Below are 16,729 nucleotides of genomic sequence, written 5' to 3' on the forward strand. Positions count from 1 at the left end.
AATTAACCAAAGTGTTCAGCTGCCCAGAAGTCTAAACCTGCCCTTTCTATTTTACACCGAGAATAAGTTCATCAAAAACTCCTCCACAAAATGACTCCATGATCCATGCAGGCATTTGCCACAGAATCCATTTACCTTTGCTCAAAGGCAGTAAGTCAGATAATAGGACAATCAGGCCCTCTGGACACTGCCACATCACAGACATAGCTCCACCTCTCTGCTCCCCTCCTCCCATTCCATCCCAACCAAGTGAGGATTCAGGCTCAAGAAACATCTGTATAAACACTCACTCATTCAGTCTAGTAAACCACACTACAGAATCATTCCTCCTAGTTTCTTAGTGGAGAAACTGAGGCACAGGCAGGCTAAGTGGCTTTCCCACTGAAATACAGCAAACCAACGAAGAGGAAAATTAGCTCTCCAACCTCCCAGCAATTTCACCCCAAAGCACAGACTTCAGCCTGGATTGTTAGAATCCCAGGCAAGGATCCTAGGTATCCACAGCACAAACCTCTTTTAAAAATATCATGGATGAGGAGGAAATACCGGATCTGAAGGTTTATTTACCATTCCTTAGCTTGACCTTCCAGGAAGAATGTCACTAATGAGAAACAATCTACTTTGGCTCCCAAACCCAGAATTTTCATAGGGATCAATTTAGGATTTTGGTGTCTAAACAGGATAAGGGTAATGCTGACTGTCTTTCCTTTGGAGAAAAAGAAAAAAAAAAAAAGCAACTGAGTTTTTCCTGTCTAGAAGTTCTGCCTATGTGAAGCAAATCTCAGACCTGAGCTTACATTTCTCCCAGTATTCCAGCCTCCCTGGATATCCACTGGGAGAAGAAGGAGGGCATTGTCCTTCATGTGGTGAACTCTGAGGGAAGTAGAAAATGAAAGGGAAAGAAGTAGCTGGAACTTATGATCCTTAATTAAAGAACTGACCTTATACTTGAGCCAGGGGCCAGGAACTCTACTCTCAAGACAGATTCCATCCTAATCCACTTCCAAGCGACAGTTTGCTTCAATGTAAATGAGACATTTGCATTTCAGAAAGTGTAAGCACCATGCAGGCAGGGATCACATCTGTCTTGCTCTCTGCTGTATTCTGGTACCAAATGCCTGTCACCAGCAGGTCCACCTATTAAGTGAAGGAATTATACATCAGTCAATAAGTATTATTTCCATCTAAAAAGTAGTGTTTCCCAGCAGATGAAAAAAAAATAAGTTTTTCTTATTACTGGACCTAGAATTATCTGGATCAACTATCAGCTCATCTATTACCCTGTGGATAACAGCAGTGACAAATGCTACAATTGAACTGGTTATTAAATAGCATGAATGGTAAACTCATAAATTTTCTTAAAACTCTGCTCCACATATGAGTTGGTTGCAAAACCACTCAGGGCAACTTGACTCAAACCAATTCTGTCTGCAGCTATTCAGGCCTCAACCTCCCTTTTGAGAAGTCCAGCCTTCCCATTGGGATAACAAGGGTGCACAATGAATGATTCTAACTTTGTTATGTTGGCTGCAGGAGGGCTTGAGAGAGTCATGCAGAGTGGGGGGACCATGGAGTTGAGGGTAAAAACTGGCTTTGGCTGGGTACAGTGGCACTCACCTGTAATCCCAGTGGCTTAGGAGGCTGAGGCAAGAGGATCACGAGTTTAAAGCCAGCCTCAGCAAAAGTGAGATGCTAAGCAACTCAGTGAGACCCTGTCTCTAAATAAAATATGATATAGAGCTGGGAATGTGCCTCAGTGTTCGAGTGCCCCTAAGTTCAATTCCTGGCACTCCCTCCCCCCCGCAAAAAAAAAAAAAAAAAAAAACTGGCTTTGTCCACCCTGAATATATGGCTCTCTACTGTGACCTCAGGTTCTTTCTCTGCAAAACAAGGATAATATTTGTGCCTACTTTGTGGGGTTGTTGTGAAGGTTAAATAAGTCAACTGTATGCAGAGTACATGAAATAATTTCTGACACAGTATAAGTACTACATTTAAGTATACGTACTTATAAAATAAGAATCTCTGCATACCCCATGATCTCCCAACCTGCCTAAGGAGGAAAGTTTGATAACTTGGAGGTTCTACTTTTGTGTTTTCTATGCACCTGTTCCATCAAATTCCCCCAGACCAGAGACAGATGAAGATACAAGTTTGCACCCATGTTGAAAAGGAGAGCTGGAGAGTCTCCATTGCATGATCCTGGGAGAACCCTCACAGGAGGGGCAACTCCACAAACTCACCAGACTTAAACATAATCTGGGTCATTCTGTCTCCTTATTTAAATTGGTCACACCTCCAAGTGGAAATTACTTCTGTCCCAAGAGTGAGGGCATGCCGGGAAGAACTTCTAGGCTTGGAAAGGGATGTGGGTCCCTGGGAAAGCAGAGCTGAATCTCTCTGCTCAGCTGCAGCCTCAGGACCATTCAGTCTGGAGTCAGGACTTTCCACCAATTCAGTGATGGAATCCAGATATCTGGCTCCGGTTTAAATCATCATTGTCATCATCTCTTAACACAGGACATCAAAACATGAGTGCTTCTCAAATACCTCATGTCCACACGTATGGCCCATTTTTATGATTGAAGAAAAGATTCAGAAAGATTATCATTTGAGGAAAAATATGCTATTTAATCCAGACTGACTTGTTTTGATGTGTTGGTGACATCTTTCCATCTCATACTTGCATCTTCCTAATTAGCTGCTTGATAGCTTTATTGAATAGGTGTCGTGAATTACACATTCTCCTCCGAAGGTCAGTAACATCCAATTAACAATTATTGAAAAACCTTATTTATTATGAATGAAAGTTGGTTGCCAAAGCTAGGGTCCACTGGACTCTGGAGAATGGATCCCCCTGGTAAGGCTAGAGGAAAAACTAACTTTGAGCTCAGCCTTCCTGTAGGCTGGGAAATACTAGCCCCAGGTGCTCCCATTTCTCTGCCCAGTCTGCAGTCTGTGATTAGGGGCCCTAATGGCCATAATGCCTCCAATGTGGTGTTTAAACCAATAAGGCTTCAGAGAAGTTATGGTATGTTTAATAATGGCTTAATGACTCCTTGTGAGATGCAAGGCTTCTGGTTCCTGTTTGGCCTTGATTTACAGCCCAACTCTGGCTGAGGACAGCCAAGAAACCCCCTCTAAGCCTCCAACGGAAGAGGGAGGTGTTCACACCAGGCCTCTTTGATTCCTTTAAAAATTGAGAATTCAAATAAAATACAAATGATGTCTAACTCCCCACCCCTCTCTCGCTAGTCTCTAGGGCACTGAAAATATAAATGATTTAACCCAGACCTAGGGTTCCTCAATCCATGGGCAGTGATACAGGTCCTAAGGCCTTTTGGTATTTCTTCCCAAATCTTAGATAGGGTAGAGGTCATTTCTCTTTTCAGAAATGCTAAACTCTGTTGGAGCATGGTAGTATATACCTCAAGCCCAGTGACTCAGGAGGCTGAGGCAGGAGGATCACATGTTCAAGTTTCCTCCAGTTTCCTGGGCAACTTAGTGAGACCTTGTCTCAAAAAAATAAAATAAGAGTTGGGGTGTGGTTCAGTGGCAAAGTGCACCTCGGTGGGAGGGACCGTTAGAGAAGGAAAAATGCCAAGTTACTGCCCTAATCCAATGCTTCATTTTGACTGGAGATACCCAAATCTCAGGAGATGGGTTTCTACCCTGACCCCTCCATGATGACAGGCCTAGATGTCAGAGCCCTGGGGTCTGAGCTGGTGATAGCCTTTCTCCAGTGAGTTCCCAGACACTCTGAAACAGTCACTCACTCTGCCTATTGCTGAGGGGAACAGCAGTTCTTCAGTTCCTCCACCTGCTCCAAAAGCTGCCTCTGCCAGACCCTGTTCAATCCTGAGCTGCACCTGGGAGCCTCTCTGTCTTCTCCAGCCCTCTGCTCTGAAACTCACCAGGAATATTTAGAAAGATTATGGGACTTATTCTGTCCATTTCTACAGTCAGACGTGGACATGGAGACTGGTTCACAGCTGCACAGCTGATTAGTGACAGTATGCAGGCCCACGCTCCCCAGGCCCCACTTGCAATTTACAGCTCTTTCCACACAATGACCCCAATGACTCCTGTCCCTAAGAGGTCCCTAAGGGATATGTGCTGCTCTGGGAGGGACCTTTATCCAGCTCCCAGTTTAAAAAGAGCTAGGTAAGGGGCAGCTCACCCCTGCACCAGGCTCTCTCTCCTCCCAAGCATGCAGGAGACTAGGTCTAAGGGAGTTTATTGGGATCGGGGTCTGCCCCTACAGTCCCCCATCCCTTCGCGAACAAGAGCCCGATAGGGGGGATATCAGGACCAAGGGTGCAGCTCTGAGCGAGGGACTCACCCAGAGAGGTAGACAAAAAGGTTTCTGACCTCGAAAGGAAGCAGCCTTCCTTCTCCTCTCCTCCAACTGCTTGGGACACTGGGCTTGGGGTGAATCAGGGGGGTTCCCGGGCTCCGAGGGGTTAAACCGCGCGGTGCCGCACGTGACGTGGATAGTTCCAGCATTAAGTCAGAGGAGCGGCCCCCTCCTCTGTACCCCCCTCGCCCCCCGCGGCGCGCGCCGCTCCCGGGGGCTCCGCGCCCCTGAGCCCAGGTCCCTCCCCCTTGGCGGGAGCTCACAGGCCGCGCGGGTAGCGCGAGCCCCGGCGGCCTGTGAGCCCCGAACCGGCATGGACCCTGAGCGCTGCACGCCTTTCGGCGTGGGGCCCGCACCCGGCCCCTACGGGCCCGCAGGGGACGATTCTCCAGGTCCCCAGGGGACTCCAGCCGTTGCGCCTCACCTGCACCCCGCGCCGCCCTGCGGCCCGCGGCTGACCCGCTTTCCGGCCTGCGGGCCCCTGGAGCCCTACCTCCCAGAGCCAGCCAAGCCGCCCGCCAAGTACCTGCAGGACCTCGGGCCCGGCCCGGCGCCCAACGGCGGCCACTTCTACGAGGGCCCAGCGGAAGGTAACGCGCGGCGCCGCGGGTAGCGCGCAGCCCGACCCTCTCTCCTTCCCTACCCTGGCCCGCCTGGGCCTCCCCGCTTCTCCTTCCCGCTTGCTTATTTCTCAACTTTTTGCCCCTTTCGCCTTTGGCCACGGCTCCCTCGGAAGCCAGATTGCCCCTGGCCCGGGCTAGGCAAAGGCCAGTGCAGTGTGGGAGGCAAGGTCCCCGGTGGCCCCGGCGGCGGGAATGGGAGGCAGAAGGTCAAGGAGAGTGGAGCGGCGACAGCCCGGGGCCGAGTCGGGCCCGATGGCAGGAAGGAAAGATTATATTTGGCCGGAGTTGTGCTGGAACTGCCACCGACCCAGAAGCGAGGGCTGGGCCGAGGGTCCGGGAACCACCCTGAGCCCCGACGCTGGCTTTTGTGTCTGGCTCCCGTTGAGGACGCAGAGGCTGGGCCTCGACCTGGAGTGGCCAAGCGGGTCTCAGCGGAGGATTTGTGGCCTGACCTTGCTGGCCTTTTCTCCCCCCCGGCCCAGCCTCAGCAGGAAGGGCGCTGCCTATGAATTCGGCGTTCGGTGGAGTGGCCATAGCTGGTCCCACAGTGCGGGTACCATCTCAAGACAGAATAATTAAGTCCTTTATTTCTCAGACTAACCTGGCCTCCCCATCGTTTTTGCACGGTGATGGTCTTCTTCTCACCTTGGCGTCCCCGCGCAGGATCCTCCTCTCCGTTGGGCCGTCGGGAACAGCCCTGGGCGGGCCTAAACCCTGGGCTCCTCGGGCTCCTGGGCTAAGGCCCACTGGGCCGGACCACCATCCAGGAACGTGTCAGAACTGGTCCGCCGCCCGGCCGCCGCCCACTACACCCGCTGACCTGCGGGACTCTGCGCTCACGCCCACCTCACTTTTGCTGCCACATCCCGCAGCTGAGGCCCAGAGCTGGATCCTCAGAGATCCGCCCATCCCGCAACCGCCCTGCCTTGCTGGCGCTTCTAGGCCCTCTACCGAGTGGCTGGACAATTCGGGCCTTAATCCAGCCTGGGCGGTAGGAGTGTGTAGGGGAGGGCGGGGAGGTGTGTGGGGGTCAGTGGAGGAAATGAGCGAGTCCGCGGAGCTTCGTGTCTGTGCACTTTGAAAGAGGTTCTACTGATAAAAACCACAGTTGGGACTTAATGAGAAGCAGTTGGTCTGGCTCCTCTGATCCCTGCCAGACGGCGGCGGCCGCGCAGTGTCGAGAGCACCGCCAGGGACAGGTACCCGGCCTGGCTCAGCGCGCCCGCATCCAGCAGGAACCACTCTCTCGCCCGCGTTGCGCTGTTTGCGCTGCATCCTGCCGAGACCGTCCGGGTGCCTGGACAGCCCCGGAGCTGAGCTCACTGCGGGGAACGCTAGGGCGGAATAAACGGCTGGGAGGAACCCAGCAACCTGGGATCATCCGACGGCAAGGATGCGTTGACAACGAACGAATTGCGGAGAAAGAAAGCCCCATAGTGTAAACAACTAAAAAGGAGGAGGAGGGGAGAACTGAACAAAACAACGGAAGAGGGCGGCGAGGACAGAGAAACGGTCGACGGCGAACTGGGCAGAAGAACCGAAAGGAATAAATGAACGAACGAACGAACGAAAAAAGAAGCAAGCGGAAGATCGAACCAAGCGGGTAAACGAGAAAGAGGGAAAAGACGGAGAGAGGGAGAACAGATAAAACGAAAGAAAACGAGACATCCAGAAAGCATAGAGCCTAACAAAATGGGAACAAGTGGGATAGAAAACTAACAATTCAAGATGAGCGGACGACAGGCCAAACGAAAAGAAGGCGCGGCGGTGAGAGAGGAGCCTGGAAGGAGACCCTGGCCGCTGCTCACCTACCCAGGAGTCTTGCTTTGTCAAGCTCTCTGGCGGCGCCACAGCAGAGAGGACCTTGGCGCTGTTGCTGGGAGGGGGTAGCCAAAGGGACTCAGGCCACGCAGCCTACTTGGTGCGAACTGATGGGCGAAGGGGGATACTGCCTTTTTTCCCTGCTTTTAAAATACTGGGCTCGGAGCGTTTCCAGTTCAGACCAGTGAGCGCAGCAGCTGTGCCCCATCTGCGGTTCGATCTTTGCCGAGGCCACACATTTGCGCTCTTGGGAGCCTTGCGCTCCGAGCAGAGCCCTCGCCTTGCACCCTCGCCCTGACGGTCTCAGGCTGCCCTTTTCAGAGAACTCCCAGCTCTGCTCTGGACCCTGGCTATGTCCTAGCGGTATCACCCTAGTGCCTTCAGCTCCTGGATGTTCTGAGGACTGGGAAAGTGATCAGCAGTTTCTTCTTGTTCCTCGCTAATCTGTCCCCAGGCATGGTTTCCTGACCTCGGAACTCGCCCTCAGGCAAAGACTCCTGCTGGACTTTTGCCCCCAAAATCCACCCCACCTAGGCTGAGTCTCAGAGGCCGGTCTTGGAGGTGAAGGAACGTCCCAAATCCTTGGTCCCAGGCTGAGGCTTCTAAGTCAAGGCAGAGGACCTCTCCAAGGGAGAGTACCAAAGCCCCTTCAGGGGTCCTGCGTTTATGTCCACTCCAGTATTTGCCAGAGTTACGGGTACCCAGCTGTCAGAATAACTTCGGAATCGCTTAGACCCCAGCGGGGCGGCAGGAAACAGCGGACTACAGAGCAAAAGTTCAGCAAGAGGTATTTGGTCCTGCCGCTGCTGCCCTGCTGCCGCAGATGTCATCCCACCGGACCAGGGCTATCAGTAGGCAGCCTAGAGAGGTGCAGTTTCTGTGCAGCCCAGGGGCTTGAAGGGAGCACCTAGTGGGCTGTGGTGTGTGGCAGGTGTGAGGTCCAGGTCCAGGGTCAGGGACAGAGAACTTTGGTTGGTATGTTCCCCAGTTCATCCTGGCTCCTGGCTTTCACTCTGGACAAATTGTGTGTGTGGTTCTGAGGTTGTGGAGGCAGAGGACACTGTGGGTATTGAGCCTCAGGCTCCCAGTGTCCATCCAACATGAGTACTCTCTCTCTCTCTGCCATCCACTGTCTGGACAGGGTGCAGTGTCTCCTATACACACCTCAGATATGTCCCCTTAACAGAGCAGGCTTCCCTGAAAAGTTTAGACTCAAATTGCTGGCTTTCATTCCTGGGTGGCCTTTTCATGATTGCTGCCTTCCATTTCTTTCTATTTCTCTCTCTCTTTCTTTCTTTCTGTACTGGGGATTGAACCCAGGGTGCTCTAATACTGAACTACATCCCCAGCCTTATTTATTAATAGAGACAAGGTCTCCCTCAGTCACCCAGACTGGCCTCAGACTTGCAATTCTCCTTCCTAGGCCTCCCCAATAGCTGGAATTACAGGCATGTGCCTGGCCATTTATCCTCTTTTAATGTGTTCTCTCCTGGACCTTGCTCCTCAGGAGGCTGCTCAGTGTTCTCTGAGAAACCACCCTGTGTCCCAAAGAAGGGAGATACTTGCTCTCCCTGGAATCCTCTCAGCAGATCAAGGAGGTTTCAAAGTAATGGCAATGAGAAGAGAGTAGTTCGTTGGTCCTTGGAGAGGGCTATAGACTGGGCAGGAATGGGAGGTGTGTGAAAGGCCAGCTGGCTTGGGCTCTTTCTTGGAGTAGCTGTTCTAAAAAAATCCTCCTGCACTTTCATCCCTTGACCCTAATAGCTGGGTAGCTCAAGATCAGGAAAGCAAGTCCCAGGACCCCAAATCTGATCATTTTCTCTGGGCAGGTCCTATTAGATAGACAGCCAAGGGTGCAAGAGATAGATGAGCAAACCCCAGGGCTTTGCAGCGCTCTCCACAGTGTTACCAGTCCTCTTGGAACTCCTACTCTGACCTACTGTCACTCCTTTCCTGCCTAGAGTCAAACATAGCCTCCCTGAGAACCCAAGAAGCCAAGACTCTTCCCTTTCAGGTCATTTTGAGGAACTACCATATGAGGGGTGTCCCCTTTCTAGTCTCCCTGCTTTCCCTGACCATTTTCAATTATTAGATTCAACTTCTGTGAGTTCTCCTTCCTAAACTTCTACCAAATGAAACCACCCCTAGAGCCAAACTATGTTTTCCAAGAGTGGAACATTTCTTCCCCTGGGTTACACCTGAGTTGTGAAGGACTACTGGTGTCTGAGCTATCGCTGCAGTCTGGGCATAATCAGAGGCCAAGCACTGTCTGACTGTCCCAGGCCTCCAGGACATATATGGGGAGCTTATTACAGAGCCTGGGTGGTCATGAGAATTCACTGATGACCTTCCAGAACTTGTGCCCCACCTTGCAGATAGGGGACTCCTTTGACCCAGATCCTGAGAAGCCTGTCTCTGGTTATATCCCCCCATAACTGCAGCCGTGACCCCATCACCAATCCTCAGGAAGAAACTTACATTTTGGTGCCAGCTAACTGGGCCTCCTGAGAGCCAGGCCCCCACTGGAGATGGGCCTGGGCCAGGGAAGGGGTGGTATGAGTCAGTGGAGCGTCTTTGTGGCGTCGTGGTTGTCATCCCAGTGGACTGTCGAGGAGGGATTTCATGGGGACACTGCTGGGGGTCCTTACCAGAGGGAGAGGGCGGGGGCGATCAGGGTGACCTATTTTTCACCATGCCCTGTCGGTCAGTCATGGTGGGGCTCTGACAAGTTTCCTGAGTGAGGGTTAGCACGTCAGAGTGGGGCTGCTGGGAACTGTGCCCAGTCTGCAATCGAGCCTCCCTGTTTGTTAATCACAGGCAAATAGGGAGCAGTCAGAAACTCCTGAGGAGGGAGGAGTAGGCATGACAAGAAAGACAGAGAAAGGGGCCTGTGCCCCATTTCAACACTGGTCCCCCACCTCCCCTTCTCCAAGTATAGCCTATCTGGCCTCCATCTCTCCATTGTTGGAGCTTAAGTCCTTGTCCAGACAACTTTAGGGGAAAGAGGCGACTTCCTTGGAAGCTTCTTTGTCGTCCCATCTTGTCCTTCACATAGCAGAGCTGGGGGATTTAATGTTGACCTGAGACTTGGGGTTCAGAGAATGAGACCCAGACAGCCCAATTAAAGGTGGTCTAAGCATCTCCACGCACTGCCATCTGATCCTGGAAGCTGACACGTGAGCATAAGGGTGTGGGAACCAAGACCTGCAGAGTCAGGAACAAGGGAGACCTTCCTGGCAGGAATGGGAGATGTCAACCACCCTGTCCTCACCCCCGCCTCCATTCTTGGCCCTGCCAGGGTGGCGGTCCCGGCTATGGCGCCAATCCCGGCACCTCCACACCCTGTGGGATGCACCACCACAGAGCACTTCCCCGAAATGAACCCCCCCCTCTGGCCCCAGCAGATCCGCCCAGACCACAGAGCACATGGTTCCCTAGGGCCCCCTCCCCAGCTGGAGGCTCAGCAGGCAGGCCTCTGAATGCCAGGCTCCCATGGAGGGTGGCTGCTGGGAGGAAGGGCAGGGAAGGGAAAGGCAGGGGGAGGCGGAGACTGGAGCGTCAGTGTTCTTCCCCTCCCTCCATTCCACCCACAAAACCCCCGGTTCTCTTTCCATCCTCCTTTCTGTGTTTCCATTGCAGCTGAGGAGACAGCTTCCAAAGCCGCCAGCTTCCCTCAGCTGCCCTTGGACTGCCGAGGGGGCCCCAGAGACGGGCCCGCTAACTTGCAAGGCTCCCCAGGTCCCTGCCTGGCCAGTCTTCGTGTCCCTCTTTCCCCGGGACTCCCTGACTCCATGGAGTTAGCCAAGAACAAGAGCAAGAAGCGCCGTAACCGCACAACCTTCAGCACATTCCAGCTGGAGGAGTTGGAGAAGGTCTTCCAGAAAACCCACTACCCTGATGTGTACGCCCGGGAGCAGCTGGCTCTGCGCACAGACCTGACCGAGGCTCGGGTTCAGGTGAGGGCACCATGGACATTGGGTTCCCTGGCTGCCTTGGCCACTTGGACCATGGGCCAGACAGTGGAAGGGCTGGGAGAGGCAGCAATAGCACCTCACAGAACTGTTCCACCCAGGCCAGCCTGAGTCTGGCCTACTGGGGCTCACCCTCCATGCCCAGCTTCCCTACAGTCACAGGTTCTTCCAGCCTAAGTCAAGGTTTACATGTGGGTAAAGGGATAATGGCCTTTTGGAGCTGAAAAAGCTGTGTGGGAGTCCTAACTCTACCATTTACTAGCTGCTCAGGTGATTTGGGGGCATGTGATTGAATCTCACTCTCAGTATCTCACTTCAGGAAAAGGGAAGTTAGCAGCAACTTAACCTTGAGGATCACAGATGGAGCAGCATTTTAGAAGCAGCGAAGTGCCAAACACAGATCAGGACTCCCAAGGTGGCTGCCCAGAACAGGAATATCCCTGATAGGGGTGTCAGGGTCATTATGAGCCAGTCACCTTTAGCCTCAGCCAGCTCCCAGACCCTTCCTAGGAGACCCTAGCTGGGAATCCTTCCATACCCCAACAAACTCTCCCCATGGACACCAGGTCCAGGGCTTCCAGGATGGGGCTGTGGTCTGCTTCCCTTAACAGGGAGCCCAGCCTGTGGAGAGGGTGGGTAGATGCTGAGAAAGAGGGAAGAGAAGGTACAGCACAAGTCTGGCCCAGAAGGAAGTTGTTGTTTGCACCCATTTACTCATAGCAGTCTCCCCCATGCCAAGCAGGAGGTGGGGTGGGATTCTAGGGAAAGTTGAGGTGACTGCTCCAGTGGAAGAGTCTGCCTCCCTCACCAGGTGGCACTTGGCAGGGACAAAGCTCATGCTTATCATGCCTTGCAGAGGCCCTTCCAGAGATTCTTTAAAGGTGCTGGTCTGGGGGCCAACTTCGGATATATGGGGTGTGGCAGACTAGTCTACAGAGGCCAACTGCCATTAAGCAGAGAAGACCTCAAAGCTGGATCCAACACAGAAAAACAGGGGCTTAGGCTGTTTCTCCTTCTCTGCTGGGTTCTTCTGCCTCCTTGTTCCTCCCAGATGATACCTAACACAGACTTTCAGGACCATCTCCTCAGGCTCTCCAGGGCATGGATTCATCAAGAAAAGTGTCCCCGCATTCAAAACAAATTCAGATTACACAAGCTATGGAAATCCAGAACAGGGATCTCTGGAGCATGTAAGCAGGCTTTTGGGGTGGGCTCTGAATAGCTGTTCCCTATGGAGGTGCTTGGAGGAATGACACATACCGCACTCACTCCCTTATAGGCCTTTCAACCCTGGAAGGGTGCAGGGGGAGCCATAAGGCTCCCAGACCCAGTCCAGAAGCTTCCCCAACAATCAAAGGTCTCCAGTAGAGATGTTTCTCTGAGAGAAGCATGACACTCACCCATAAATCCCATCCCATGGGGAGGAATAATAATAAGACCACATCTGGACAATGCATAGGGCAGATCCAGAGTACAGGTGGAGGTCCACAGTGGAGATTTCAGGAGAAAATGGGTGGTGAAAGGGAAGTAATTCCCAGTAAAGTCAACAGATTGGCTGGCTCCAGCCTTCTTTATTCGCCTGCAGAGGAGCGAGAGTAGACAAAGGAAATCCAGGCAGATGGGCAGGCAACTGGCCTTTTCTGACCTGGGCCAGGCCTGTTCTGGGAATCTCTGCAACCTGGGAGTGAGGGGATTAGAGCTATGGACAGTCTCTTAACTATCAGGGCCCTGCCTGCCTTCATGAGGAAGAATGACCATGGAGAGGAGGGTAGGGAGTATGAGGATTGGGGAATTTTTCATCCCAGCCCAGATAGTTGTGTTACTTAAAATGCACACATGCATGTGCATGCATGCACGCACGCACACACACACACACACAGACACACACACAGAGTTATTTGTTTGGTTTTGTTTTGATATTATCAACATCTAACCCAAGCTTTGACACATAAATATCTGTTAAATTACAGAAGTAAAAAATACATACAATAATACATGCAACAGTATAGGGGCTCAACAAGAAATTCATCTCAAACATAGATGTGCACAACACAGATATGCCACCCCTACCGAGAGCTCACAAATTAATGGGAGAGAGATTCCCAAGATTATGGTCACAGAATGTGGAGAGCATGATGAGAAAGGGCAGATAGAGGTGCCTAGCCTGAATATGTACTGGGGAGGCAGGTAACCCAGGTAGGCAAAACCTTAGCCAAATTGGCAAGGAGCAAGACCTCTGAGTGTCTTGAAGGAGGGCTATGGCCAATAAGGAGACAAGTAAGAAGAACTCAGTGCTCTTGCCTGGCAGGACTAGAGGCTGTGGAGTGGGCAGGGGCCAGTCCTAAAGGGTCTTGTTAAAGAGCTAGGTTCTGAGCCAAACTCTCTAGCAAGCCACTGAGAGTTTAAACAAGACCATGACCTGAACAAGAATGTCTTTATGATTCCTTGGATGCTGCCAGGTGGGTAGATGGAAAAGGAAAATAGGCAGGGAGACTAGAACTCCAAAACCCATGCACTGGAACACTAGAAAGTGCCCTGGGACTCTGAGGTCCACAAACCCCCCATATGCCCTGACCAGACACAGCCTGGCTGGAGAACTAAAGAGTAATTCAGCATGGGGAATGTTAGCTGAGGGCCTATGGGGCCAGTAAACCTCTCTGGGCTTGGCCCTGAAGACAGTGTGGACTCACAAGCCCCCACAGTTCCACAGTTCCAGATCCTCCAGCCTAGAGCCAGCTTCCACTCTACAGGACACAAACATCAGCTCTCTCCCCAGCAGGCTCCTCAGGGTTGCTATAGCACTCCCTCAATCCTCCCCAACCTATCCCCAGGTCTGGTTCCAGAATCGCAGAGCCAAGTGGCGGAAGCGTGAGCGTTATGGGAAGATGCAGGAGGGACGGAACCCCTTCACAGCTGCCTATGACATCTCTGTGCTGCCCCGCACTGACAGTCACCCCCAGGTGAGACCCTAACCCCCCTCAAGTCAGGCCCTGGTGGGGTCACCAGAGAGAACATGAGCTCTGGCCCACAGAGACCTGGAATAGCATCAGGGCCCTGTGTGACTTGAGCAAACCCCTTAATTTCCTCTGCAAATCAGCTCTTGCCCCCTAAGTGACACCTGAAGAGCACAAGGAATCATAGAAGGAAGTTTTGTTTGGAGAAGCAGTGGTGGGCCTCTGGATGCCAGTGGGGGTGGTGGTTAGAGGTGACAGCTCTAGGCCAAATGGATGATTCTTATGAAGATTCTGGGGCCTCAAGACAAAGGGAGAATGACTAGGGAAGGCAGGCAGCTCCCCAGGGCTGCTGGCTCATGGCCTTCCTTTTCCCTCTCTTTTCAGCTGCAGAGCTCCCTGTGGCCCAGTCCAGGGCCCGGGAGCCCAGGAGGCCCTTGCCTTGTCTCTCCAGAGGGCATTCCCTCCCCATGCATGTCCCCATACTCCCACTCCCATGGGAATGTGGCTGGCTTCATGGGGGTGCCAGCCTCCCCTGCAGCCCACCCTGGCATCTACTCCATCCACAGCTTTCCTGCTGCCCTGGGGGGCCACAGCTTTGAGCCCTCTCCGGATGGCGACTACAAGTCTCCAAGTCTCGTCTCACTCAGGGTGAAGCCCAAGGAGCCGCCCAGCCTGCTGAACTGGACCACGTGATGGGTGGCATTGATATGTAACTGAGCTGCCCACCCCCATTTATGTTCTGAGCTGCTCTGGGCCCACCCTGCCTGGACAGCAGAGAGCACACACATCTGCTTCCAGGGGCCTTGGAGAGCAGCAGGGACCCTCAGCCCTGGCAGGAAACATGCAATAGGGTCTTTCCTTTAGGACTATTTAGGAGAAAGGGGTTTCTAAGCAGACAGGATCCTTCCTGTTACAAAAGTCCTTTCATTCAAACTGGACTGGAGGGAGGGACATTGCCCTGCCTACTCCAGACTGCCCAAGTCCAGCTGTTGCCTTTCCAGCTAAAAAGGCCCAACTCTTCATTCAGGGAGCCCAGGAAAAAGGGAGAAGAAAATTGAACTGGGAGGAACTCTTTGTTACACAGGGGAAACCAAAGAGTTTGGTTTATGACAAAGGGGAAACCAGAGTCGAGGGTTGGCCTCACTTCTCCCACCACCGAGGGGCATGCACCCAGTGTCTGGCTTGGAGGACAGCATGAATGGTGTGGTCTCCTCTGCTCCAGCCATCCCTTACTCCTGCCCTGTGCCCGATCTCCCAACATGCTATGCAGTCATCTCCTCCAAAGGGCAGAAATTCCTCCAGAAACCACCAAATATTTGGATTCGCTTCCATGGGACCAGAGCAGGCTAGGCCATGGAAGCCGTGTTAGATGTAGGTCAGATTCAAACAGATTTCTATAGTCTCGGAGCCCCTGGGATTCTAACCCCCATTTTTGTAAAGATACTTTTGTAAACAAAACAAGTGTTGCCCGGCATTGTGATAAAAATGGTGGTGTTTTTATATGAGGGGACTGTGTATCCTCAGGGCTTGGCACTCACTTGCTTTTGGACTGGTTCGTGTCTAGGATCCTGATGGGCCACCAAGGATTCCGGAGCCCAGGGGAATGTGGGCCTGCTGCAGAGCCCTCAGGAATGATGAATGGCATGCTAGGCCCTGTTACCCGCACAGGGTCTCTTGTGGCTTCAGTGGGTGCTGGGAGGCAGGAAATTTGGGCATTGGAAAGAAGCAAAAAGCTGAGTTTGTGCTGGAACTGACAATGGAGGGGAGAATGAAAGAACAGGGTGCCCACCAAAGGCTCTGAGCTCCTGGGGTCTGGGACCCCAGAGTGCTGGGGGTGGGGCAACTGCCTCTCCCAGATGCCCCAGAAGCACGCCTGAGCTGTGGGGCGGAGACAAAAGCCAGAACTCTTTCTTGTGGTTTCCGAGTATTACCCATTCTATCCTTCATCCCCACTTTCTGCCTTATCTCTGAAGCCTGAAAGGCAGGAAAAAAGCAAGCCTGGCCCTCCTACCCTCCCAGTAAACACAACCACATTGCTCAGAAGAATTCCACCTCAGACACAGCCCAGCGACCCCCACCTCACGCCTCATCTTTCAGGCACAGAGAAACCCAAGCACGCAGACACATGAGTGCTGTGCCTATTCCCAAACAGGGAGCAAGTCTCCCCATGAGATCAGATTTCCCAGCCAAGAAAGTCACTGTGATGAAGCCACACATCCCCAGAGGAGCCAGAGCCAATGTCTTCCCTCTTCTCCCTAGCTACTGGTGACTTCTTTCCTCTGTCCAGATACCAACAGTAGGAGGGGCTGATCAGAAAGGGTGGAGTCAGGACAGGAGGGAGAGGTCCCCCAGCTACCTCCATGAGCCTCCTAGACCTTCACCCACTGGTCAGTGGTAGAACTGAGGCTTGAGCCTCCACCTCTGACTCCAGGGCCCACACCACTGCACTAGAAGTTTCTTCACCCACAGAGTGGTCAGCAAAGGTCTGGAGCTTTTGCTCCACAAAAACGAGAACTGTAAAGAAGTTGGTTTGTTCTAAAACAATTGTTGAGGTTCTACTCTGTGCTTATAACTATGTGCCAGAGACAAGGATTGAGAAAAACATGATTCCTTCTTTCTCAACTTAGAAAGATGGAGGGAGGGAGGAAGAAGGAATCTGTGAAACTTAAGCAAAGGAAGCTGAAGTGGAAACAAGACAGGAGAAGGAAAGTCAAGCCTGAGATACAGGCAGCAAGAGTGGTATAGAGGCAGGGAGAGGCCAGAGGCAAAGGCCGGAGAGGGCCCATGTTGGGGGGGAGACCTGCTGGGGAAGGGCACAGGGAGGCCATAGACCAGCTACTGGCTCCCATCCAGGGGCATCTGTCCACAGCTCATATTTTTCTGTCCAGTGACAGCTAAATGAAGAGAAAGCTAACTTTACAACCGCCCACTTCACACATAATGAATATGAATGGGTATCCCGGAGCCTGTTCCATGGGATTATCTGTGAGCTGACGGGTCCTC

At 52.6% G+C, this 16,729-nt stretch overlaps 1 protein-coding gene across 1 annotated transcript; it reads left to right on the forward strand.

Annotated features, from left to right (window-relative positions):
* Positions 1-4,659: 4,659 nt before the first annotated feature.
* Positions 4,660-15,226, forward strand: Alx3 (ALX homeobox 3). The gene is made up of 4 exons (XM_046467153.1): positions 4,660-4,947; positions 10,441-10,757; positions 13,604-13,732; positions 14,111-15,226. Exons 1-4 carry the CDS (start codon positions 4,671-4,673, stop codon positions 14,417-14,419), a joined length of 1,032 nt encoding a protein of 343 aa, XP_046323109.1. The 5' UTR covers positions 4,660-4,670; the 3' UTR covers positions 14,420-15,226.
* Positions 15,227-16,729: the final 1,503 nt, after the last annotated feature.

The sequence above is a fragment of the Marmota monax genome, unplaced genomic scaffold (genome assembly GCF_021218885.2).
Source record: "Marmota monax isolate L192 unplaced genomic scaffold, Marmota_monax_Labrador192_F-V1.1 WCK01_AAM20220418_F8-fsc00181, whole genome shotgun sequence".
In the NCBI taxonomy this organism is placed as follows: domain Eukaryota; kingdom Metazoa; phylum Chordata; class Mammalia; order Rodentia; family Sciuridae; genus Marmota; species Marmota monax.